The sequence below is a fragment of the Leptosomus discolor genome, chromosome 2 (genome assembly GCF_034619465.1).
Source record: "Leptosomus discolor isolate bLepDis1 chromosome 2, bLepDis1.hap2, whole genome shotgun sequence".
NCBI lineage: Eukaryota > Metazoa > Chordata > Aves > Leptosomiformes > Leptosomidae > Leptosomus > Leptosomus discolor.
In genome coordinates this window covers 41,668,746-41,696,280 of record NC_141392.1, presented here as the reverse complement: position 1 = coordinate 41,696,280, position 27,535 = coordinate 41,668,746, and the positions used below count along the sequence as shown (strand labels likewise).

The 27,535-nt window shown below is 35.3% G+C and overlaps 1 protein-coding gene across 1 annotated transcript in view; it reads left to right on the top strand.

The window, feature by feature from the left end:
• Positions 1–27,535, top strand: part of FMN2 (formin 2) — a 160,531-nt gene that overhangs the window by 15,912 nt on the left and 117,084 nt on the right. Inside the window, exons 2-4 of the mRNA XM_086460400.1 lie at positions 3,406–3,572; positions 16,498–16,645; positions 22,660–22,715. Coding sequence (XP_086316526.1) covers positions 3,406–3,572; positions 16,498–16,645; positions 22,660–22,715 — 371 coding nt within the window. The remainder of the gene's footprint in view (positions 1–3,405; positions 3,573–16,497; positions 16,646–22,659; positions 22,716–27,535) is intronic.

Sequence of the window (27,535 nt, the reverse complement as noted above, 5' to 3'; positions counted from 1 at the left end):
AGTCTGTTCTAAATATATTGCCCAATAAGTGTTTTAAACATATAGCCCATTTATTGTTGATACAGGGATCTTTTTCACAGCTGTTTGCGGTGAAGCTATTTCACTATGCATTGAAAATTGAACTTTTTTCAGCTTGCATTTGGTAAAATGTGTTAACTGAGCTGGCAAAATGTATTTCTGTAATTCAAATTTCTGTCCTCAGGTTTCCATAGCAATTGTAAGGAACACACAAGCTGTGTTAGAGCATAGTTTTATCTGAACATTATTACCTTTGTGTTGAGAACCTTTAATTTTTTGACTTAACATATATTTAATGCAAAGGACAGATTAATAATGCTCAGGTTGGTTTGAGTTAAATATTGATTCTTTTAAGTTAAAAAGTATTACCTAATATAATTTAAAAAAATTTACTACCCCATTTATTCTAAGACTACTAATACACTGGAGAGAATGCTTCAGGTTCAGGTGGACAAAATGGCATAAATAGCACTGAGTACAGTAAGAGAATTTAAGTTCATTAGTGACGTTTTTTACCTATATACTTATTCGATATTGTCTGAATGCTAAAGTATGTTTAGACATTCAAATAAGCAATGACAGTTAATAACCATTATACAAATTAAACTGTAACTCAATGGAAACCAAGATTCTGAGCAAAGTATTTGATCTTGGGCAAGACTGTTAGGAAGTGCTACAAAAATTAGCAAATGAGTCACAGAATCATGGAACGGTAGGAGTTGGAAGGGACCTCTGGAGATCATCTAGTCCAACCCTGCTGCTAAACCACATTCACCTCCAGACGGGTTTTGAGTATCTCCAGGGAAGGAGACTCCACGACCTCCCTGGACAGCCTGGATTAAGGAAAAAAAAACCAAACCAAACCCAACAAAAAGCCTAATTTCCTATTTTGTGATTTATGGATATTATTCCCCTTTATTAGGTTAAAGCAAAAGGGAAGAGGGGAAGGCAGAAGGCTATTGTGCCTCTGAATGTGCAGGAGAAGACTCTCTAAACACAAAGAGATTATTTAAATGTTGAAACATCCAGACAAAAACCCAATAGATACATCAAGTCTGATATTCAAAAGTCAGGGATACTATTTAAATATTTGATATAGCACAAAGAAATAATGTAGTTTGCTTGCATAGACCTATTTTTTGAGTGTGTACAGAGTGCTCTTCCTCTGGTGTAGTTTTTATCATTATTTTTTTTCTTCTGTGCATTTTACATGTGTAGAGCATTGACTTCCCCATTCATCCGCATCATTTTGCAGTATCTCGTCTAATCAGACAATTTTCCAAGTTTTTGAACTTTACTTAGTGATATAAGGCAGTGATATGGCAAAATGATGTGCTTTGCCCCAGAAATGCTAGTAGAAATGCTACCTATTTGTGCTTGGTGCCCATGTGATGCCAGCCTTGAACTCTTACTCTTTTCTAAAACTTGCTTAGAGAGCTTAACCTCAGTATTGTAGCAAGGTGAATCCTTTTATTGCAGTAAGAGGACAGTAGCTATGTTTTTTTTAGTGGTCTTTTACAGCATCATTAGCTTGGCAACTATGACCCCGAAGGAAAATTACTAAAACAAATCACAAGAACATCTGTCATCAGATAGCTCCCTATTTGTGCTTCACTTCTGTGGTTTCACAGTAGGGGTTTCTTCATGTAGGGGATTGCTGTACATTGCTGCACATTGCTGCAACTGTGGGTAAATTGTTATTAAAAATCAGTCACAATCACATATCAGTCAGTAAGAAAGCCCATCTTCAATTAATAAATGACTTTGAAGATTTAACAACTGATCTGTATCTTTAGCTAAATAGAGGGGTATGTTGAATAAGCAATTATGTTAGTGTCACCTAATAGGTGGTGAAACTAAAGAACAGAGGCAAACTAATCAGCACACATATCAAAACTTGTGTATCCTACAAGTTTATCTCCTAACTTATCCTCTTGAATGTACTATATTGTGTCTAATAAAAGGATAGGAAGCCTGGACTAATAATTCAGAGTTGTCAGAACTTTAGATTGGAGAGGAAAATCCTAGAAATAACTTCTAACATTTTAATGTATTGTTTATTTTAGGCTGTATTGCCACACAAATTTAAAAGACTACAGAAACTTTGGCCTAACTTACAATATCCTTTTTAAATTGCATCCAGATCTTTCAAAGAAAAATCTTTTTAATATGTTCGGAAAGCCTGGGAAATTTTACATTTTGAATAAAATCAACAGTCAAATCTTTCATTTGTATTTAAAAAAGTGGTATTTATTATTGTAATATTAATAATATTTCAAATGACACAAATGTTTTCTTAATGAAGTATATTTTTTCTGGAAAACACCTTTGACTTCCAGTGAGTGGGTGGAAAAAACAGACTATAGAAACTGATTTAGGTACAAATTGTATTCACAGCTAGTTCATACTAAAATGTGAAATTAACTTTATTACTCTATCTTTTTGCTTCCAAGAGATCTATTTCACCTCTTTATTTATACCCTGTAAATCTGAACTTCTGGCATCTTTTGAGATTTTAGAGCTTAATCAAGCACTTTAACATTCTTACAATGTAGATTTTACTGCAGCTGGCATATATAACTAACTTTTGTAGTCTCTTTCTGGCTAACTACACACAGCATAACGGTCTTTCAAACCTCTAACATTGCCTCCCATAATATACTTTATAACATATGCCCTCCTTCCATGCTCTGGTGAGATAACAAAGAAAATGCTTTGATCATGAAATCTGGCCCTATCATTGGAATAAGTCTCTTCTCGCTCTTCAGAAGTTTTACTTCTCTGAATTGCTGCTTGTGGCACTGCATTTCAGTTTGCAGCACTCTGCTGCTCTGAAGCTGTATTAAATACAATTTTAAACAGAATAGTGAGCAGGTTGTTTTGTCACTATTTTATTGAGAGTTTCTCCAAAGAAATTGAGCACAGTTTCTTAAAGACTTTGATCATTTTATGATTGAAAAAAACAAAGACTCGTTCCAAGAGTTGAGAGACTTGATTCTGTAATAACTTTGTGTAACACCCTTGGAAAAAGTTAATTGATTTCTTGATAACAACACTGTTTTCCCATCAGGACAACTGTATAATACAAATAAATAGGAAATTGATGTTACAATAGCATATCATGGGTTTTGTTCCTACTCTGCAGTGCAGCAACACAATGTACATTTTCTTGAATATTCTAATTAACCAGGTCACAGGTCAGTTTAAAATATTATATAGAAATATTTTATGATAAAGACTTATCAGATACTTTTATCAAGAATTCTTTTTTTATTTAGTTTTTTTACTTCTGATAGTTGAGGTCTTTAGTACACACTGTAATGCCTTAAACTTTGTGTCCCATAGACAGCTACAAATTCTTATTGATCTGTGTCATCACCTTGGCAGGTCGAACTCTGCTGGAAAAGCTTTTCAGCCAGCAGGAAAATGCACCACAAGAAGAAGCAGAAAAGCTATGTTCTCGCATTATTGCAATGGGTCTTTTGCTTCCATTCACCGACTGCTTCAGAGAACCATGTAATCAGAGTGCCCAGCAAAGCACACCCACATTTGATGTAAGTACTGAAAAAGTTATCTTCTGTCTGTTTTGCCAGACGGGACATGATTTATCAGTGGCTCATCAGTCCTCAGAGAATTGTGTTAGTCCTTTTAATGAAAATTGCCTTTATGAGAGCTATTTTTCTGACCTCACATGTGTACTCTTTTGTACTCAGGTAAGCATAAGTTTTAGAAGGTTCTCCCATGACTTCTTAACTTTTTATCTCATTAACTCAACTTAGTCTGCTATACTGTTCTTTATCTGTTGTTTTCAGTGAGTCTTTTTTTTGAATCAAAACTCTCTATAGGGCTACCAACATTTCAATCCAATAGCTGCTTCACCAAAAATATAAATTAAAGGATGAACAGAAAACAGCATTTTGCAGAACTTTTCAGAACCTGAATGGGATGTCTCTGCTAGATAATTTTTCCCCCTGAAAAGACTTTTGATACAAAATAGTGCAAGGATTAGTGCAAATTTGCTGCCATTCCAGCTACAGTGTTATCTGTGCCTTTGGGCTATCTGACCGGAGTGCTGTTATTGGTGATGCTTGCATACTGTTACAAAACTCTGGTGTAGACTGTGGCTAACATACTTTTCCTTCCTCTTGGATAATGAATTTAACGTTAGGATGTCTTTCTATTGTATGATACTGTATAACCCATGAAGTTTTACAGTGAACTTATTTTTATGATCCTTGCCATTAAAATTTATTTTTGCCGCTTTGTACAGTTTTATGTGACAGAAGGCAATCAAGGTTTTTCTCTTCACTAATTAACTTCAAAATAATGTACAAATATTAGCTAATCTACTCAATACCTTACTGGTATAGTGATGATCATCCCTATTCTACAGATTAAGCTGATGCTTGGATAGAAATACTCAAAAAATGATTGGCATAGATATGAGAGAACAAGAGTCTTCGTAACTCTTTAAATCTTTCTCAGCTTTCCTGAAGAATAGTTTAACAGAACTGGTAAAGGGAAAGTGTGTGGAATAAATTTGTCTGGAAAAGGCACATTGCTTATTTTTCAGGTTGTTTGAAAGAGTCTGGCAATGTTTTCAGTTCTCCTGGTTTTACCGTGTATTCAGCTAATAGAATCATAGAATCGTTCAGGTTGGAAAAGACCTTTGAGATCACCAAGTCCAGCCATCAACCCTACTCTGCCAAGTACACCCTTAAACCATATGACCAAGCACCACATCTAAACGGCCTTTAAGCACATTAAGGGATGGTGACTCAACCACCTCCCTGGGCAGCCTGTTCCAATGTCTGACAACCCTTTCAGTGAAAAATTTTTTCCTAATGTCTAGCCTAAACCTACTCTGGTGCAGCTTGAGCCAATTCCCTCTTGTTCTATCATTAATTACTTGTGAGAAGTGACCAGCACCTGCCTCTCTACAATGTTCTCTCAGGTAGTTGTAGAGAGCAATACGGTCTCCCCTCAGCCTCCTTTTCGTAAGACTAAATAGCCCCAGTTCCCTCAGCTGCTCTTCATAAGGCTTACTCTCTAGGCCTTTCAGCATCCTTGTTGCCCTTCTCTGCACTCTCTCTTTAATCTCTTCTTTAGAATATTGAATACAATATTCTTTTTAAAAAAAGTTTCTCCGCACTTACAAACAGATTTTATCAAATTAAAAGTTTGGAAAGAAGCTGAAGGGACTTTTTTTTTTTTTTTTTTAACCAGTATACGCTGCTTTGTCTGAGTAAGAGAATTATTCTAGTTATGTTTCATTGACCGTTTCTGAAAAGAAACAGCAGCCTAGCCTAGTGCCATGTGAACAGTGTGTCAAATTCAGCAATTTAAGATGTTGCTGGCTCAGCAGTGACCTTAATTTGAATTGGACTATCAGTAAGTCACAAGTGCTGTGTTACTGTTTTTCTGTATAAGTCCCCTAAATAGATTGTGCTCCTGCAAAACAGTGTCAAAAGTAGTGTAAAGCCCTGCATATGTGTATGCAACTAGTAGTGCATCCTCCATCAAAGGAGCGTATATCTGTCTCGAGCACTAGGATCTCAGCATCTGAATTTCTCATGGCACAAAGACAAGAACTGCTACTATTGGGTTTGGGAATAAGTTTCTGCTTTATCCTTGGTGACCACAGTACAGGAACACCTACCTGTTTATTCATTATGTGCCCTACAAGGGTGAAAATGTTTAGAGCTTGCAGTATAAATTCTAGTGTCTGAGAACTTCAAAATTGGGCTTCTTCTAGCTGATTTTTCTTCTTAGATTGAGTAAATAAAATATCTTACAGAAAATAAATGAGAATAGTTATGTAAGGAAATGAAAAAATAATTAGTGTGAAAAAACTTACGGTGATGCTGTACAGCACTTTAAAAAGGATGTGTAAGATCTATGACTCCTGTCTCCTCTTGCATGTCTCTCCATGTCTGTAATTTTCTTTTTTTTTTTTTTTTTTTAATTCATTAGATCAGGATTTTAATGTTGATCTAATAATTGATTTCAAAGACAGAGAAATTAGACTAGCCTTAATTAATACTTAAGTTTCACTGATCTAGACTTGGGAGATACATCATCTTTGACCTTACTGCAAAACCAGGAGCAAAACCAGGAGCAAAGCCAGTCCTATATTCTTCTTCCATCTCTGATTCATCAGATATGCCTCCAGTTCAATTCTGGATTGCCTACAGGTTGACTGGTGTCCTGTTCACTCAGCTGAAACTGCTATCAGCAAAGCTTCTGTAACCCTGTCCTGGTCCCATACAGGTTTGTCTGCCACCTTGTTGTCTTTCCTCCCTGCTACTTCCAGCTCTGGTGCTTGCTTGTTCCTTAATGTTATTCATCTGTCTGTTTTGATTTTTATCTTAATCCGATTCTCAAAAAGTCTGTTTTGTTTTTTCAGAATTGCCAACCTTTTTCCACTGAAGTCCTTCCTTGAATCCTCCCTTTCCTCCCTTTGAGACTCATCCCACCTATTTCTGAGCTTTAACTTACTACTTTTTTATGTTGAATAAAATCCATTATTCCCCTTTTGCTTAAGTTTGGTCCCAGAGATTTTTGGTTTTTTTGAAGATGTTAGGTTACAGTTTATGAAAATAATTCAGTAATTTTTTTTACTCTGATCATGGCTTGAAATGGATATAACCAGATTTTTTAAAAGTCCTATTCTCTCACTCTGATCTCCTTTTCTGGATGTGCTCCAGTGAATTTAACTTAACGTAGCTAATGCTGTACTCTTCTGTCTTGAAATGTGTGCAATCGCAAACTGATTATGTTCTCATCTTCTTTATTACTCGTGCCCAGTGACCACCTCTAGTTCTCCCTGTCTTACAATTGTGTATCTAAATGTTGTGTCTGTTTTGTTACACGCAAGAGATCTGGGTTGTTGTTTTTTTCTTTCTCCCAAGGTATTCCAGGCTTCAGTGTGGGCCTCTGCCTCACAGCATTAAATAATTGTACACAACCTCTTTTCCTTTTCTCATTGGACCACTTTTCTTTCTTGTTCACAGTCTCTGACTGCAATTAGGCAGTGCATTAGGAGTAAAGACAACTTTCACAGCTCTTAGTTTCTTGGGCTAGTATTATAATGACTCCTGGAAGCCAGCTTAAATTAAATCCTTAGCACTTGTATTTCTGGTGTAGGTTACACATTGTGGACGTGATGCTTACTCCTTTGTTAGTATATGGCAAACATGAAGGACCAACAAATACCCAATGAAAACATAAATCTTCAGAGAACTAGCAGCTGTCGTCACATTTATGCTGGGAATGGTGTCCGGTTTTCAGAGGCTTATAACTTTGTCAGATTTTGGATAGATTTTAGTGATGATTTGAAATGACATGTTCCTGAAGTATCTCTGAACATTTTGTCAAGTTTCAAGTCGTAGCACAAAGGATAAAAACTTTAAAACTGTTTTCAGAAGTTACAAGGAAACTTTCATGTTCTATCTTGGCCCATTTTATCAATTATTTCTTTCAAAACAGATTGTGGCAAATGCCCAGAACAAAAGATTAGTCTGAAAAATAAAAGTTGGACAGAGCTTTAAAAGTAACAGAAATAGACAGGGTTGGGATTTTTTAAGATGTTTGCTGTTGAGAAGCAGTGGAAACTTTTGCTGTAGCTCTTCCTACCTACTCCTCTTATAACGTAAAGAGTATCTTGAAGAGTAAGTAAATGTACAATGGCAGATTCTCTGTCTAGAAATACAATGCCTTTTTGCTAGTTTCCTGTCTCTTGGAGAGGCTGCTAATTATTACTGCATAGATTTCACGACTTCTTACTTGTCAGGCTATCTTTACAGCCTTTCATTTTTCTGCTAGTATTTTATGAAAGGAAAAAAAAGGAGTTTTTAAAAATAAATTAATTTTTAAAAATGGCCAAGAAAGTAAATGTGCAACTTATAGAAAGATAGATTAGCAAAAACCTGTTCAAAGAATGTTCTCTGAAAAATAGCTTGCCTTTTAATAACTATTGCCTGCTTTTCTTTTAAATGATTCCCTTTTTAACATTTGTGACTTGTTTAAAAGGACTTCTAAAGTTTCAAATTAAAATAAAATATCCTCTGACTGGATGGTATGTAAGAAATCAATGCTTTGTGAAAAACTGTCAGTCCCAAATGACTGTGTCATATTATTAAATACTCATATTTCTGTAGTGCAAGTGTAGTCCTGGCCTTTTTAACATGCTACCTCATAATATTATGCTATTATAGTAAAATAAACACAAGGCTAAACACTGCATCCTTGTTAAGAATGTAACAGCAGGCAAGTTTTACAGTCACCGGTTGGAGGATCACAATTCTCAGCAATTAGAGATCTCATCTGCTTAGCTCCTCTTTTAATGATGTATCACAGAAGGTAGAAGATGGGTATCTATGATGAGCCATCAGCAATGTGTATAAATTATACACATTTGCATTAGAATTTAAACTGTTCATACACCAGTAAAAGAAGCTGGCATTTTCCTATCAAAACAAGGCAACTTTACTGTACTACTAAGAAATATTGACTGTGCTTGGTGTTTACATTTTATCCAGTTGCTGCAATTACTACACATTGTGGATGTCTAGTCATCCCTAATTATGACTTCCCATTCCATATTTTCCAGTTCACACTGTGCAGTCTTATATTGTGGGCATTTTTTTCCTTTCATAGCAGATTTCTGTTTTTTTTTTTTTTTTCTGGAAAGCTTTCAGAGTAGTTTTCTGTGTTTTTTCTGAACATTAGGTTTAAAACACTTAAATTCTCAGTGAAAACCAAAATGATTCTGTGGTAGAGGCTTTCTACTATCATTTTATAAGAGCTTTTGAGAAGAAAATCTCTTACCTTTGTATCTATACTACATTCTCTGTTTGGGGAACGTAATCTCTATTGCACACTGAAGGGTCCAACAACTACTTTTTTCATGTGCCACCAACCAGCAAAATCTTCTTCTATATATGTCTGAAAAGCATGCTAAGCTTTAATCTTTCTTTATTTCTTCTGTCATTTTGATTGGGCTAGTTCTCTTTACATCTTTTTCAGTACTTTTATTGAATGCTGTTTACTGTATTGGGTACTGCTGTTAATGCCTTCTTGATTTATAAATTATTTCAGCATATTCTGTGATGAAAGAGCTAGCGGGACATCTGGAGTGTGTCCTTCTTTACTGTGTTATAATGAGATTCTATACCTAGGCATGTCTGACAGTTTTGGATAGGGACTGCCCCTTGTGCGATTCATAGTTATGATGCCTAATTAGATTGTCATCTGTTTCTGAAATAATGCTTCCACAAGGAAGCAAAGAGACAGAGAGCATAAATGGGAAATGCTATAAAAATGGCTGTTTCCCTATTGTCTCCTGCCCATCTGTGGTGGTACAAATACTTTTTAAGGAAATAAAGACACTGCTTTCTTTCTGCTGAGTAACAGCAGATGGTGAGACTTTGCAGATCAGATAGAAGAGGAGAAGCAAGATGAAGACTTTACTGAATTTTAACATATTTGCATTGTTTACACCAGTCTGAAAATTAATAGTTAAACAGATTGCTGACAGACTCCTTTCTCAGAAGTCAGGGAACCAAAATACCAGTGATCATTTTCCAAAGAGCAACTTTCCCAAGAACTGACTTCAGCTAGGACAACTTCTCTTCCAAACTGCAGCACAAAGCTGGCAATAATGCAGCATTTCTTTGAACATACTTTCAATCCTTGGGAGTAAAATGTGTAAGACTGAATGTAGTCTCATTTTATAAAATTCGTCATGGCAGTATCTTGGGGGTCAGTAGCAATTAAGACTTTAGAAGTTAACAAGTGAAAACTGTGGAATAGATCAGAGAAAACAGATGGTTTATCTGCTGTTTTAATCCTTGTTTGTCATGTAGGTTACCATGGCAGTGGAGTTTGGCTAAATCAAAGCCCCCACATCTCCCCTTCCTTTTCCATTGCCCAATCACAGTTTGTGACTGTCTTTTGGGGTGAGCCATGCTGAATATTCCCTAGAGTAGTAAAATGGAAACAGTTGGATGATCACCAGGCTGAAGTATTTCTGTTATGCTGTTTCCCTGCTTCCTTTTTTTAAACTTTAATTGCATATTTATTTAATAGTTGCTACATTTGGCCCTGCAGTCTTCTAGCCTTCTCTTTTTCTTTTTTCTTTTTCTTTCTCCTTTCCACTTGTGGTGATGCTACTGTATAAACTTTAAATCGAGATATTTTATATGCAGGATGTTGCTAAGCTTTCATGCTTCTTTTTCCAAAGAACATTGCTTAACTGCTTGTTACTCTGAAGAACTGCTTCAAGAGGCACATACTAGATGTTAAGTTTTAAATTTTAAAAATCATTGTGTGTAGGTGGTGGTCACCCTATCACTTTATGAGATTTTTATATTTTATGACTTTCTGTACATAGTTTACTTTAAGAATTACAGTCATAACACAATGTCTTTTTTTCTAGCTTGGAGTTGAGAATACAGTGAGGATTGAGTTTGTGTGTATTGCATGTCTCTGTTTTCAAGGGGAAGTTCCCACAGTAATAATAATAACCTTTTCAGATGGAAGAGATACGAAAGGATATTTCTAATGAAGCAGATTTCTTTGGAAAATCCAAACTTATTGCAGAACTGTGTCAGTGTAAGTGAACTCCTGAGGGAGAATCTCCTTGCCTCAGCTTAGAATTTCTGGAGAAAGTGAATGTGAAAGGACAGACCTTCAGGTGGTCTAAGTAACAGCTGATATCCTAGTGGTCTTGGGACATGGTCTTCCAAGTGGGAGTTCAAGTCAGATGTGCAAAGAGGCTAGATCTTGAGGTTCTTCTGTTTCATAGAAGGCTAGCCACTATTCCCTCTTCCAAGGAATGTTTGTTGTAAACTCACCGGTTCAACCTATTCAACTATATTAGATGTAGAAGTTATTGGGGGTTAGGAAGAACAAGACAATAACTCTTGAAGAGAATGAGAATAGATATGGAAATCTGGAATTTAGTTTCCTGACTTCCTTTCCCCATGAGGGCCCTAAGTACAGAGCTATTGGCTCTCTTGGCCTGTCATATGCTCAGGATATGATGTTGAATCCTAAGCAAAGTTTGATGGGATCAAGCAAGTTTGTTCTGTTTTGTTGAGGAGGTTGAAATCATTTCATGGGAAATAAATGTTTCATGCTTTTTTGACACTTTAAGTGATTTTAAATTAACTGTTGAGGCACACTAGTTTTCTGAAAAGAAAAAAAAAAACCTCAATGAAAATGCTCATGCATCAAATTTAGTTCATGAGAATAAAGTGCTACTTCAGCCGTACATTACAGTATTATGACTGACTTGTTGTTTTTCAGCCTTGGAAGGCATCTGTTCTTGCTACTACAGCCAAAGGTAGTACAAGCCGAGGGCCATGTTTAATGAATGCTCTGGTTCTGTCAGTGGTCAGTCAGAGCTTTGTTCCTGAACCTCTCCTCAAAAAGTAAACCACTTTCCCTATTCTTGGTAGTATTGATTTCTTTATTTTAAAAGCTGCTTAAAATAAAGCAGTCTCCTGCTAAGAGCATTTTGAGGTACTTTCTTGAACTAAAACCTTGCTCGTCCAATTAACTATTTATGCGCAGTGAGAACATGCAGTTGGCTTTCTTTCATTTTAGAGGTTGCATATTTAGTGTATTAGAATGATTAAGCTTCCTGAATGGGGAAAACAAATTCCTTTCACGCACTTGAAATAGTCTAAATGACAAGCAGTTAGTTATACACATATGTGGAAAAAACTCTTTGTAGCTCTTAGCCTGGAAAACACCTTCCAAGTCATGGAGTTTGGCCCCTGCTTATCCCAAGTACCATAAAATGTAATTCCTCTGAGTTTCTCTAGCTCCATCTTAAATGCAGTTGTACTTTTTACTCTCCCCACTCCTTCAGCTCTTTCCATTGGAAGGCTGACCACGTCCAGACTGATTTGATGATTAGGAACCTTCATATAACTATCACTCTGTGTTTACTCCTGGCCCATTTATACCTGTCTGTGGACATGTCAATCCTTCTGCCTGCCTCTCTTTAGGATAACTTTGAATGTTTGCGGTTCTAGTGAAATGTTGTTCAAGTTTTCTATTTGAAAATAAGTGCCCTGCAAGATATGGTCCAATTCCATAACGGCTTAACACAGGAGCCATCAGGGAAATTAGTACCAACTCAACCTGGTGTAAGAAAGTTTAGAGGTACTGCTAAGTCCTTCCCCCATCTATTTCTGTGCTGAGCTGAAGAGCAGAGGCTACTCCTGATGGCAGTGTGCTTCTGTACTGCCCCACCTTTCCCATCTCACCATGTGTGATCTGACTGTATTTTTTTTCCTTGAGAATTGTCAAAATACTTCTGGTCAGATTTTTTCCCCTTGATTCCCACATTGCTAATTCATGCTTTTGTGACCAGTTTGGACAGATGTGTATATATTTATTGCTGTTTCAACTTCATCTTTTCTACCTTTCTTAAGCATTTCTCACAATGGCTATCTTTGTCCTTTAAGCTGGAAGGAGGTAAACAGTTGATTAAAAACTGAAGTGGCGTTGAACAGAAGGTTGTATTACCTGCATATCTCCAGGAGCAACACAGCTGCCAAAAGCAGAGGTTGAAGGTTGGATATAATATCCCTACAGTGGGGGACGTACTAGTCTCTAATTCAGCCTGTGTTCAGGGGAACAAACCTCATATCTCTATGCGAAAATTGTATGACCCCTTTTCTGGAAGCTCAAGGTCCACCAACATGCCTTCTGATGTTTGCTGTAGGCCTAGCTCATGGTTGGATCCACCAGCCTCTTTCTATATGCCATTTGCAAGAGGCCCTTACTTTGAGTAGCTTACAACATTGGCTTCCATCTTTAAAGATTAGCAGGAAAGCATACCTTTATCTCAAGCAGCAAAGGAACATAATATTTAATATATTATGAATGTAACACTTTGGTACCTGAGAATGAAAATTTGTTCCAAAAAGGCATTCTTTGTACTTACTGAGCGCTGGATGGGAAGACAGTGAGTTAAACTGCAGACCTGACTCCCTGTGACTCTATTCTAAACTCTAGTATCTATAAGTGATGAAATGTCTATTGATTAGGTACCATCAGATCCTGCAGGCAGTTTGCCTCACCCATGTGCGAATGAGCTGCAGTTTTAAGAACCAGTGGAAAGTGCTGTGTAAGGATGTATGGAAACAAGAACTCTTCTTGACATCATGTTTAGTGTGCTGGATTCAGACAGCTTTAAGCTTTCAGTGTCTGCCCAGAAATGAGTTGAAAAATAAGACTGGGATCATTCATTACAGGGATTTTTTTTTTTTTTTTTTTTTGTCCCCAAAAAGAAGAGCTTTAATAATTAAATAGTGGAATCTGAGCAAGATGAAGTGGAAATTCTAGATGTCTTCAAAGCTTGATAACGGTAAGAGTATTCACTGGCTGTACTGACAATGATATCTAGTAAAAATTGTCTCTGAAATGGTTAAAGGAGAAATTTGGATGTGGAAATCCAGGTTCATGGATGCTTGTGTTACAATTACTAACGATAAAAGCAAATCTGGACTTTTTAATTTGGATTATTTTGTTTCTTTTTCCTGAGTAGTACTTCAGCATTCTAGAATTGGCTGCATATATGTTTCTTCAAAATGTTCTAATAACGATGCACATTTATGGCTTTATCAGATTTGGAAATGGATAAATGAGATGGGTTAGTGTATTAACTGACAAGGAGCTAAAGACAAAAGGTAAAGAGGATTAGGTTTTGGACAGTAGCTTGAATGAGTAGGAATTAGGATATACAAATGATTCATCTCTTTTGAAGGGCACAAAAGTGGAGACAAGGTTTATCTCTTCCCATTTTAAGTGTACTTTATGGACTATCAACTTGAATTCCAGACCTTCGTCTACCTTTCTGTCATGACTGTTTTTCATATTTTAAATTATGTTTATGAGTTTGCAAGTAATCTGAACGTAGCTGTTGTTACATACTTAGTTTATATGTTTATATACTTTGTTTATATTTTGAACACGGATACATTTTGGCTGTAGTGCCTTCAAGGCATTTTTGCAAGTTTACATTTACCTCTGTAAATTTCTGTTACATAATGAGTCTATTCCATCATCCTTCTCTATGTTAAATAGTGAATGAGAAGAATCTCAAAACAAAAAGCAACACAAACCAAAAAATACTGTAGTTTATACTTACAAAGAAACCTCCCATGCTGGGTTAGAAGTGTGTTATGGAGTTGTGCCATGTCTTAATTTATAACAGTTCATAGTTTATATGCTGTAAATTCTATCAGCAAAAACATACGTGCTTCATATTTTATTACCCTCATAATGTATCCCATCTGTACAATAATTCTAAGACACACCATGTTTCTTTTAATACATCTTAATTCATGGAGACTAATCATACTTCAAAAATTTGTTGCGAAATGATTGTACTATATCTTTCAGGAACTGGTATGGTAAAATATCATATCCAGGAACAGTTTAACTGTTTGCCTTCCTCATTCATGCTGCATTAATATTATCTACAGCCTGTTGTCTTCTGTTTTATTGCCCTATAACCCTACATGTAATGCTGTTGAAAGCTAACTGTGCTTGCCCAGCTAACCCTCTGTAGTTTGTTCTTCCCTGTGTTCCCTGGACTATGTAAGGTAGTAGAGTGTGTAAAAAAAAAAAAAAAAAAAAAAAAAAAAAAAACCAACCAAAAAACCCACAAAAAAAAACAAACAAAAAAAAACCAACAAAAAACACACCACACAAAACGCAACAAAAAAAAAAACTTATTCTGGTTTGCCTCTGACTTTCTTGAATCATATTTTTCCTATGTGTTTTTGAGATTTGGATGAAGCAGAAACAAGACAAATAACAAAATCCAATGCCTTTTCTTTTTCTTTACACAATATGTAGGTGTATGACTCTCCCTCTCCATTTCACTCTCACAGTACTGGAAACTTCTCAGAAACCCAAAAATACATATCCTCTAAAAAGCTGGAACTAGACAAATCAAGTTACTGAAAGAACTGCATTAATCAAGCCTGTTTGCATGTTCAAATGCAGTAGCATAGTAATGGGAAAAGGATAGGCTTTCCGGCGACCGTAGTGTTCAGTGCTGTGTAAAGAACCTGATGTGAATTTTTTTTTTTTCCTATTAAGATTTTTGTCCATTTTTTTATATATAAGTTCTGTGTATGTGGCTGGATTTTTGCCATGCCTTTCATGCTGGGAAGATATAGTGAGCTTCCTTTGGCCCTGACTGTTTAGTGTACCCTCTGTAAACTTAAACCTTTTATTTTATAATCAGCATTTGTCTAAGTAGTTTGTTCTCAATAGAATTTTATCACCCTTATCAAAATTTATTTTTAGGCAAGTAGAAGCTTATCCCCCAAAAAAGTATTAATTTTTTTTTCTTCCACCTGCGTGTCTCTTCAATGTTTAGTATCTGTGTAAAATTAAAAAAAAAAAAGGGAGGTTTTAATATAAAAATGAAATATGCAGCAGGACAAATACCTATTACTAATGTTTTACTAGGGCAATAATGTGAATGAAGTGTAGTGAACATGGTCTTTGTAAGAAGATATTACTGTGTGATATGACTATATTTTCATCCTGTGACTTAATTTTTTCTTTCCACTTTAATACTAGAATGTTTTCATATTTCCGTAATATCCATTAATGGGATAGTCATGCAGTTGCTGTGATTGATCTCTATAGAGTTTACAGCATTATAAATATTTAATCACAAGGTGCACATGTTGTTCCATACAGAGAGTCACAAAAATAACTACTTGAATTGTGGTCATCTCAAACCTTTCTGTTGGCTTAAAACATAAGTTTGCTCTAGTTTTCATCAGACAGTCTGGATGTCTCCTACTTTTAATAGGTGAATCAAACTCAAAGCTATTGAGTAACAAGGATATAATCTGATTTGAGCCAAGAAGATTGAGAATACTTCCAGTTGTTGGCTTTTTTTTTTTTTTAATAAAATTCTAAAACCAAACCCACGTTTTTAGCTGCCTTGCTATGAATATGGAAATGTAAATGACAGACAGGGTTGCAAAGAATAAATATTTATGCTGAAATAATCCTGCTTCTTTTCCTTGCTTGTGCATTTGTTGTAAAAAATCACATAGTGTGTGGACTGAAATATTTTTCTCTAACCTATAAACTAGCCATATGTAAAGTAGTACAGTCATGATGGACAGAACCTGTTATCTCTCTAAGGAAAGAAGTGGCAAAGAGTTCCTCATGCTCAAAAAAAGTGCTGAACTGGATTCTTACATCTCATTGTGCTGCAGATAACCACAGAAAATCTAATCTTTTAGTTAATAAACTGAAACATTAAATTATTTTAGTATAGATTTATGTTAAGTCGTGAGATGAAGATCATAAAAACAAGTCTGCCTTGATATAGGGTTGGATATTGAGTTATTTGTGTTGGAAACAAAAGCTTTGATATTTTTGAGCTTTCTATATGAACTTCTCAACTTTTTTTTTTAATAACCACAGCAAGACCAGCTTTATACTTGGGCTGCAGTTAGCCAACCCACACATTCATTGGATTACGTTGAAGGAAGCTTTCCAAGGAGAATTTCTTCTGTGTGGCCCCCACCCAAACCTCCAGATGAAGAACAAAAACTCAAAAGTACGGAAGAAGGTATAGTTCTTGGACACAGACAAGATACATGTATGGCATGGGGAGAGCTGCTGTCTTTTAGAATCCAAGATATAAACTTAATATCTTAACTTCTAACAAATACCTGATTTTGAAGATCTTGGCTTAGCATCAGAAATAATATTAGCTAGTATGAATCTAATAAAAAATATTCAGAAAAAATGCATGCTTTTTGTTAACAACCAAGATGTGCACCTGGCGTCTGCTGACTAATGGATTTTACCAGGTGTTGTGACCTTTGTTCTCTTCCAGTTTACATACCTTCAGAGACATGAAATATGGGTACTTTTCTCTTCTTAAAAATATGGAAAACTTCAGAAGCCCACTGGTGGTATACTGAAAGTTATTAGAGTGGTGTAAGGTATTCCTTTGCGGATTCAGCAGTCCCCTGCTGACAGAGAGGTAGGAATAAGTGTATCTGAAAAATAAATTGAGGTCTTGTTTACAAATCAGTTTATCATAAAATTTGTGAGGTTACTCTGCCAGCCAAATTTCTTAAATCTTCTGCGTACTCATTAAAAGCTTTATTTAAGCTGAGAATTAAACCAAACAAAACAAACCCCTCTTGCAGATGACGAAGAAATTTAGAAGAGAATTTCAAACTAGTTTTCTGCTGGTAGTGCTCATGGGCAAATACCATAGGTTCTTGGAGGCTCAGTTTTGCATTAATTAGTGTTCAATGGCTCTCAACACTTCTAGGCTGCATTCATCCCCATGACCTCCATAGAGAGCCACTGGGTATTCTCAAATTTTCCATTTCCTACCACTCCTTTTTTTTTCATTTCTGAGATTTGAAGTATTAAGTCATTATTTCAACAGATCTCTTTGTATTGCTTGTAGGATTTGAGAGGAGTTAATTTCAGATTTGTTTCTCTTTGAGACTTCTTTACTACTTCCTCTGGAACATGAGCAAAGTATTCCTTGCATGGACACCATTTATTATGGCAACACTTCACTTTTACTGGTGTCACTTATTCCAGTGTTCACAAGTGAAATAAATGATGCCAGAAAAAAATGCAATACTGCTATGGCTTCTACCAAAACAGCTCTATTAGTGGTCAGGGAAACATTTCTGCATCCATCTCACAGATGCAATTGAGAGTGCAGAACACTACAGTACAGGACCATTGGGCTAGTCCAGTTTTTGACTAATGATCTAGTATTTTATGCTATATTCAGTGAAAGTGCTGTCATATGTGTTAGTAAAATTCATTGCCATGTAATCTGAGAGGACAGGTTGTGTTTCTCAACTTGGAGATTTAGCTAATGGATGTGTGATCAGAGTATTTATGAACATACTCTGCACTGGAAAAACAAGAGAGTGAATATTTTATTGTTTTACTTTGAGGTTTTAGCCTTAACAGTTTTGTTGCTCTAATATCTAGAACATTGATTACATAAAATATTTGGAAATGTAGAGATTTTTATGATTTTTGCCAATTTGGAAGAGTATTTCTACGAGGAGGATAATATTAATAATTTCTAAATATATTAATTTTATACATGTTTTTTTTCCATTCTATGTTGTTCTATTCAGTATTATACCCGTTACATGGATGGAATGGTACAGTGCTTTTATGTTCCTTATCTCAGCCACTGCCCTCTCAAAAACTGCAAAAATATTAAGAAAATATGATTAGAAGTAAAATGGAAAATTGTGTATTGTGACTGTTTCTAAACGTAACATAAATGGTTCTCAAAATTTACCTGAGGTGCTGACACTTTAAAAATATTATTGAAATTTTGGGTTTTGGTGTGAGTTTGCAGTGTAGGGCATGGAGGGAAAAGGAAATATAACTGTACTCAATACAATTCAGGTAGATAAATAAATAATTTAACTTTTTTTTTTGATTTCTCTCATGCTTGCCATGTGGAAGAACATGGAGGTGAGTGATGTTTCATGTGAAGCCTAAGATAAATATCTTCCCCAAGATTTTCAGCTAAATTATTTTTTATATATGCACCTTTGAAAGGTGGCGGGGGCAAGCATTTTTTAAAGGGTTTAAATTACTGTGTACAGAGTAGCTGTTATATAATTATTGCTGTATGGATTAAACAGGTACAATATTAACATTAGAGACAATGGTTTATAAACAAAAAAGTCAATTTCAGACAAAAGTATTGATCTGGAGAGGAAAGTAGCATGATATTTTTGTATGTAAAGTCTTCATTTTTACTATACACATGAGGACAGTATCAGACCTTCAAGTTTTAAGTAAGGCAAGAGGAAATTCTGCAAGGTCTTGGGTAATTTGTTCCTAAATTAGCAAAGTAGTTAATTGTCTGTTTAATATAGTGCGTATTAAATAGTTTTACTGTGTGCTCAGTATCATATAGAGCATTGTTGAGTGTGAGGAAAACTCTATTAGAGTGGTTGAGGATAGGTTTTTTGGGTTTTTTTTGGTCAGGTTGGTTGGGGGCATTTTTAGTTTGCTTTGTTGTTTGTTTGTTAAGTTGGCTACTTAATAAAAAAAATGAAGTTTGGAAACACCTAATATGAATTTGGGTTCAAGTCAGCAAATACTTATGCTAAAAATATTTTTCAGTTCTGGATTCAGAAAAGGCTTTGGACAAAATGAGTAAATATCACCAATAAGATCAATATGTATGCCACTAATTTTCTATTTGAATAGACACAATCTGTTTCTGTCACTTTTTGTGGTGTTTGACTCTACACTCTCATGCCCCAGCCCATTGCCTGAATCACACACAGCAAGGTATTTGAAATTCAGTTATTTTAGTGCTTTGCTGATGACACTATTCCATTTAACATATAGCAAAATGTAAGCATGCACTAAAGCCTAGTCATCCTGTCTCCCATGTGACTGTTGTAACCACCTGGGCAGAGGCTCAAAGATTATACCAGTTCTCTTGCCAAATGAAATGGTCCTGACACACTAAATATCTGTGTGGGCTTACACCCTGAAATCTAAGTTAGTCTCTTTAACAAAACTAGGATTGTCATGATATTTATTTCCTTTGTTTTATGAAAAATGAAGGGGGAAAAAAAAAGTTTGGTTTGGGTTAAAGGGAAGGAAACTTTTTTTTTCCCTTTTTTTTTTTTGTGGATTTCGTTTTGGCAGCGCCTTTTTTTTTTTTTTTTTTTTTTTTTTTTGCCAAACAAAGAAAAAACCCTATTAGTTTCCTGCAAATAGATTGTATTGGGTGAATTTTGGCAAATCAGCCTTAAATTGCCTGCTCGTATTAGCTTGAACTCAGCTTGTATTTAGAACCCTTTTTAGAATAAAATCTGTCTGAGGTAAAAATAAACTAGACAATTCTATCAAATTGTTAAATGTTGAGAAATATATAGAAGCAGCCTGTTCCTAGTTTTTTTAAGAACTTGTGAATAAGCAAGGTAGTTTGTGGCAATTTGCGTAACAGCAAGCATTACTTTCTAAGCTCTGTCTGTACGTCTTTGCTGCTAGAACATTAGCAAAGAATAAAACCTGGTGAGAGCAGTTTCAACCATACAGAAATCTAAAATCATGTACATAGGCCCTGGGGAGATTACCAATGCCCAAATATTAGTGAAGCTTTCCAGGTTTTGCAAATCAATTGAGGCAGGGTTTGTCAAAAATGTTCTTTTCCAGATAATTTTTAAAATAAATATCTCACAATTGCTTAGTATAAAAATGATAATACACTTCACTTCCTTTGGAAGATATTAGTGTCTTTTACCAGAAAACAGTCATTCACTGGTTTTGGTGGGGTTATTTTGGATGCAACAAAGAGTGAGTGTCCAATTCATTAGTATAATCCTGAATTTTCTTCAGTAAATGGACTTAACTGAAAGTCAGCAACAAGGTACAATTCAACCGTACTAGGAACTTGACAAAGTGAGAGATGATGAGTTATTTCCTGTTAATGACAACCTATCCTCATGACTGGGAACAATTCTGTCAAATGAGACATGAAATGCCTTTTTAGTAGACAATTGAAGAAGTTACAAAGGTTGAGGATAGTTAATTTTCAAGGGGTAGCCTTGCAGCGTAACTGACACTGGCAATGAAACTTCCCCCTTGTATGTCTCGCCTCCCAACAGCTGGGATTGTCAGAAAGCTGTGAGGGGGCGAAATGTCTAGGAATTATGAATCCAGAGGTTCTGAACCACAACTACTTCACTATTCCTGCAAATGGCCAATAGATTTGCCTGCTGTGTAGTGGTATCCTTAAAAGATGAAAGAAGGATGTGAGACACATATGTTCTTTGGGCAGGTATAAGAAAAATACTTCTATTTTTCTTCTGTGTTCAGAACTGGACTATGACCAGTTAGAGGCATCATTAGCAGTAGCTACTAAGCTGGTTAGAGTTCTTTGCACTGTGCAGCTGCTGGGTTTTTTGGGGGGGGTTGGTTTGTTTTTTTTTTCTTTTTTTCTAGTTGTCTCCTATCAGGCAAGGAAAATGAGGCACAGAGAGGTTCTTTAACGTCAGAGAAGAAATGTGTAAGAAGGTCAGAATGGAGATTAGAGCTTTTAATTCAAGCCCTGTGCTTTAACTACAAGATTCTTTTTTCCATACAATTAAAAATAAGTCTTTGTTATTCTCTGCAATGGCTTACTGAAAGACTTGAGGGTCCTAAATGTGCTTGTGCCATTTCCAGCACAAAATCTCTTATTTCTTTTATCCATCAGCCAATCAAAATACAGAACTGTAGAGACAATGCAGGAATGTACACTGAAATAGATATCAGGACAATCAAGATTTTAATGTAATTTCTTTTGTGCTTAGGTTTTGTTTGAAATTTTTTAATGAAAACAGAGATCTACAAAGACTAGTATTTGTAGATAGAATAATTGTTATCCAGGTTTTAAAATAAAAAAGATAATCTAGTTGCAGGGGTGTCTTATGTTTTGATGCTCATTTTCCAGGTAAAATGCACAGATGAAGATTCTTACTCCCACTGCTATTTTGTTTTTCATTGTCAAGGTGACAGTTGGAGATCTGTGGTTCCATTTAAAACCATCATTCTGGAACAAATAATATTTTTCTCCATTTAAAGACAATAATTAAAGGAAGGAATGCTTAGATAGTCATTAGAATCCTCATTAGTTATTCTAAAGTAGAAAACAATTGAATAAGATACATATAGAGTGAAGTACTACTATTTCATTTTTCGATGTAAATGAGTAACATGGTCAAAATTCCAAAAGTCAAATTAATGCTGGCTCTTTACCCAAAAGAGAGGATATGGAATTCAGTACAAAGGTGATGAATTCATTTTGTATCCTCAGTTTGAATGTCCCCAGTTCTGGGAAGCTCTGACTACACTTGCAAAATAAGTGTATCATCCCAAACCATCTCTTTGTAAGGCTAAGACGTAGACAGTGAACAATAAACCTATGATTTAACTGACAGTTCTCAAAATGTATTTGCAATAAAGTCAAATTGCATTCAAGAATGCTTTTAAAATGTGAGTTTAGATCTGTATCACTATTTATCTCATCATGGAGATTTCGAATGTTGACTATAGGGTAGAGGAGGGCCAGTGGCGGATATGAAAAAGACAACATAGCTGTCAACAGTCATCATTCTGCTCACGGGTTCTTTTGGCCTTTTGTGAACAGACACAATCCACAGACCTTAAGGACAGAAATACTTCTTAATGAGATTGAGTGGGAAGAACAAGCATGAGAATCTTCCCTTGACCTTCTGTGGAATTTGTATAATAGAGCCATAAGTAACTATTTTTCTTTTAATCAGAAATTTTGACAATCAAAATGCAATTCTTTCAGGTTTGACATGATAGCATTTAATATTGAGTCATAATACATACTTTGCAAATTGAGATCAGGCTGGCTTTTTTTTTTACACATGTAACCTGTTCAGTTAATTTTAGATGGATAATTTGGAAAGTGGGACAGATAACCTTGTTTTCTTTTTACTTTCTTTAACTCCATCCTCTTTTCATTAATTCTTAATGTGTATTTTGAAAGATCAATGAATTTTTTTTTATATAAAGCACTTAAAATCTATGTCTCTTTTTCAAATTCAGAATTGAAATCTGCTGTCCTAGAAACAGACAAACAATGCATAGAAGATGTTCAGCGAGTACAGGTAAGATTCTAATAGAAGTATTTTATCTACGATTTCGTAAAAAGACTGGAAAAGCAGTACTTCTGACATTTTTGCAATAGTTTTGTGTATGCAAACATTCAGAATTGTGGTTTTGATTGTAAATTTTGATTTCAAAATACTTATCTGCTCCATAGTACAGAGATTGAAGGTTCCTGCCTGCCTCATGTTATTTTTGTCAAATGTTGTTATTCATTCAGAAGCTAACTTCCAGTTCTGGAGGTCTGATGGTGTTACTAAGGAATAGTAATAGAAGGTCTAGTTATATTAGCTAATCTACAAAAGTTCATGTGATTAATAGTGGCAGAGATTTTTTTTGTTTCTCCACTGAAGCTTGGAGCAGTGGTAGTGGGTGAACAGATTCAGGATGCTATGGTGGACTTCAAAATGAGATAATGTAATACTGGGACAGTGGAGACTTAGTCTGGGTTGGACTTGTTCAACATAAACACATTTTTTTTCTTTTAACACGTCACAATTCGTGTTATAGTCTTCATTAAATGTGGTGCAATTTGATGGGATTGAGGAACTTCAAATTTCCCCCCCCCTTATTTTTTCTCACTCCCCCCCCCCCCCCCCCCCTCCCCCTTGGTGGGGTTTTGGGTTTTGTGGATTTTGGGGGGATTTTGGAGGGTCCTTTGCTAATGACTGCATGGTCCAAGCATCACTGCATTGCACAGCATTTGTGAAAATGATCAGTGATTTAATTTTGAGGGAAGAAATAAGGAATACGTAGTGAAGTGCATGCTACTGACCATTAGATTAGCAAATTTAATCCAGATTCAATCGAGTATTTTATGAACATTGGTGGGGAGAAGTAGGTGTATTACTTGTACGGCTTTTGTCTTGTCAAACATCATTAAGGGAGTTCTTCTAGTCAGTTACCTAGATTCTTCTGCCTCTATAATTAAGAACACTTTAAAACTAGAGCCCGTTAATTAAGATAGTATCACAAAATCATTTTACATTGCAATATTTTAAGTTTAAAGTAATATTATTTTTATATTTCAGTCACCCAGGTTTCAGTAGCAATGCTTTCTAGTATTTCTTGTTAAAATAGAACTTTTTTCTATACTTCCAGATAGTTGTTGCATGTAAGGAGAAGGAGCATATTTAAGATGTCTCTAGGACCTTAATTCATTACAAGAAACAACTTGTTGTTTTTTTTTTTAAATACTTTTTTAAATTGGAAATGTAATTAATGAAAATATGTTCATGAATGCTTAGGTACTTAAAAAAACCCTGGTTCTTCTGCTATGAGAATGAAGTTTAACCAGCAGCACTAGAGCACTGTTTGATTGCCTGAACAAATAATACTTACTTCAGGTTGGAGGGTTTTTTTGTTATTTTTAAAACTAGCCTATCTTGTTGTACAATTACTGAATTGCATTTGGTAGTGTTGTTAGAGAACTCCATCCCTCTTGCTTACCATTGATCTCTTATGACAGTAATGCGAACTTCTTCCATTCTGTATGATTATTCATCAATGAAGAGCAGGAATACCTGTTTTGAATGCATGATCACCTCACTTGCAGAAAATCAGCTCAAGTTTTTGCTGTATTGTGTCATTATCATCCCAGTTTATTTTGAAAATCAGAGTGGAAGTTACTTAATTTGAGGAACTGTATGTGGATAAAATGTTTTCATATGTTCAAATTATTTCTGTATAGTCCCAAACAATTGAGCGTATTCTACCTATCTATCTATATCTATCTACAGAAACATCTAGAAAGCAGAATGGTCGCACTAACTTTTATCATGTTTGTAGATAAACCCTTTTCTGCAATCAGATCATTCTTGGTGATGTTTGCAGTTTTTTAAAGTGGTGAAATACTATGAAATTTTTCCGTTAGAGATCCTCTTTTATTCTTTGTCTAGCTTGCCCATATTTTTTTCTTTCTGAAGAAAGCAAACATTGGCTGAAGTTAGCCAGTAGGTGATTTTTCTCTTTTCTTTTGATACATGACAAATTAAGAGCACCCTAGTGTAAAATTTGAAACTGATCAACTCAGTCTACTTAAAGGCATCTTCCTTCTCCCTTCCCTGGGAAAAGAAATTTTCCACATGTTATTAAAATAATTGGAGATGGTCAATATTGGCATAGAAAAAAATACTTTTCTAGTACCCTTGCAATTATCCTTATGTTTTAACTCAGTTTTCAGGTTTGCTTGATTTTCTTTCCATGGTAGGTAAAAACAGTCTTAGCAGAAAGGGGAAAAGAAAAAAAGCATCTTATAATTGTAAAGTAAGTACATGAAAACTAGGCTTTGGTTAGTACTGGGACATCACAGAACTGAAAACCTAAATTTGTTTGAAAGTCACCTAAATTCCTTGGTCTCTTATTTGCATTATTAGCAAAATACTTTAATTTTCTTCTTTTTTTGATCCTTTGTGATGAATATCTATTCTGAGTACCACACAAATTTGAAAAGAAAACGGTCATTACATTTATTTAAAGGTCAGCAGCCGGATGTAATGAATTCTTCATTTCATTGACAATTCCTGGACTTTGTAATCCTGTCTCAGGAGATGAGGTTTTGCCAGACCATTCCAATTTCTTGCAGTTTGATTATGAGATAGTGTACAGTAGTATTTAAACTATATTTAAAGAGGAAAAGCTTGCCATCAAAAAATTCTTATGCCTATAATGTTTCCATCTCAGTTGTCCACTGCGGTTTGGTTCACCCTATTTAAACCAACAAATAAAGCCTCAACAAAAATTATATGCCTTTTTGGAACGCCATGAACTTCAACTGGTAGTAAAAACCAAACAAAATTTTGCAGTTCTCAGGCACTGAAAACAGATTTCTACTGAGTGAGCTATTGATGCACTTTCCAACAATATCATAGGGAAGCAACGCTAGCCTTAAAAACCTTAAATTACAGGACACATTTTGCCATTTTGAAAACTTTGTACTTTGAAAACATTGTAAGTCTGACTCTTGGAGCGTCTCTTTAGAATATTCCTACTACCACAATTCTCTGGTAACCCCTCTCTCAGGCTTTCAGCGTGGACCTTTTTTCTTACTCTAGTCTTTAACTACAAATTATTATAACTCCTTAGGGTAATAACTTAGTGATATTTGAAATGTTCCAATTTGGACACTTAGTAATACAAAAAAAAGGTTGTGAAATCCTTTAAGATAAATACATAATCAGTTTGTTTAGAAAATATAAAACATTGGCGGGATTGGGATTTACTTTTCATTATTTTAAAATGTCAGAGCTAGACTTTGTCTCAGAAACAGGCATGCTGCTCAGAACTCAAATTTCAGAAACATGATTCTTTACAGGTGGAAGTAAGATAAGGAAGGTAAATGCGAGATTATTCTGAAATGGTGAAATGATTCTACTACACATACAAAAAGAATAAAATTAATAAAGGAGATTTTTAAAACCTGTTTTTAGTTTGGTATTACACAGTTTTCATCAGAGTAGAAGCAAACCATAGATGAGACTGGTAAACAACTATGTCCAAGAGAAATTGGAGGAAAATTGGGAACTCTTCCCTTATGAGCTCCCAAATAATTCTGTTGCTGTGGCTCTTTTTACACCACTTTATTTTACATGTTCTTGCTTGAGATATTCATTTAGAAAGATCCAGTGATCCTGGGAACGTGTGTCACTCCTCTTCTGTCCCGTCGCTAGTTGACGGGTTACTTTTCGTAAGGGTGAAGAGAAGGCTTGGGGAGGCAATGAACAGTTCTGAAACAGTTCTTTTCCAACAAAAGTATGATTGCTAAAGTCTTAGATTTCATCAGGAGAATAAAGGTATGCATTTGGTTAAAAAAAAAAAGGCAACAGAAATGTATGACGTATTCACAAGGATCTACTATATTCTGTTGTCTCATTGGGGAAAGAAAGAAATGTGAAAGAAGCAAACCTTTTTGTAAGTTTTCTGTATGAATTGAGTGATAGTGAAGTCTGTACCTACTACATTTTTCAAAGTTGCTAACTGATGATATTTGTCCTGGATATATTGTTTTAAGAACTTTCTGCAACATCATGCCAGGACACCCCGATCTCAGAAAAAAAAAGCTAAAAAAATTCAGAGGTATAAATCTGTTTTGTTCTTATCTTGCAAAAAAATTGTCAGGCTTGCAGTATGCGGTGCGCAGGAACTCATGTTCTAATTGTAGGTCCAATGTGTAATACTAGAATTGGGATGTATCTTAGCTTAAAGCAGGTGAATGTCTGGAAATATATGGAGGCAGATAATGTGTTCTTGTTAGCTTTGAGTATAAATCATGCTTTATGAAAAATGCACAGAAGGGAAACTTTATGTGAAACAAGGCATGATAGAAACCTGGCAGAAGACTTGACTGCAGGGGTCATAGGAACTGCTGAAGTGCAGGGTGTTTTGCTCAGGTAGTAAAGGGGAGTCTAATCTTTCTCAAACTTCATTCCAGGGTGTGATAAATGCAAATCAAGTATACTCTGTCTTTTATGTTAATGAAATACAGTTTTTTGACAGAAGCTTCCAATTTCATTGATGGAAATCTGTCTTTGATTCTTAATAGTAGAAATTTTCAGTTTAAACATGCTGCAATTTTCAGGGTTTTGTTTGTTTGTTTGTTTGTTTTTTAAATCTATTAGTGCTTATTATGCTAATGTTCTACAACTGTAGCAGATTGATTAATCAAACTTTTAGAAATAGGAAGTCAAGTTCTCTGAGTTGAGACCTCAATATAATTTAAGCAGAGATTGTCTGTCCCTGTCTGTTCTTCTTCCTATATGACTAGTAGCTGAACTTTGTCTTCTGATAAGCTCAGGAAACACTGTCTTCTCATAATGTC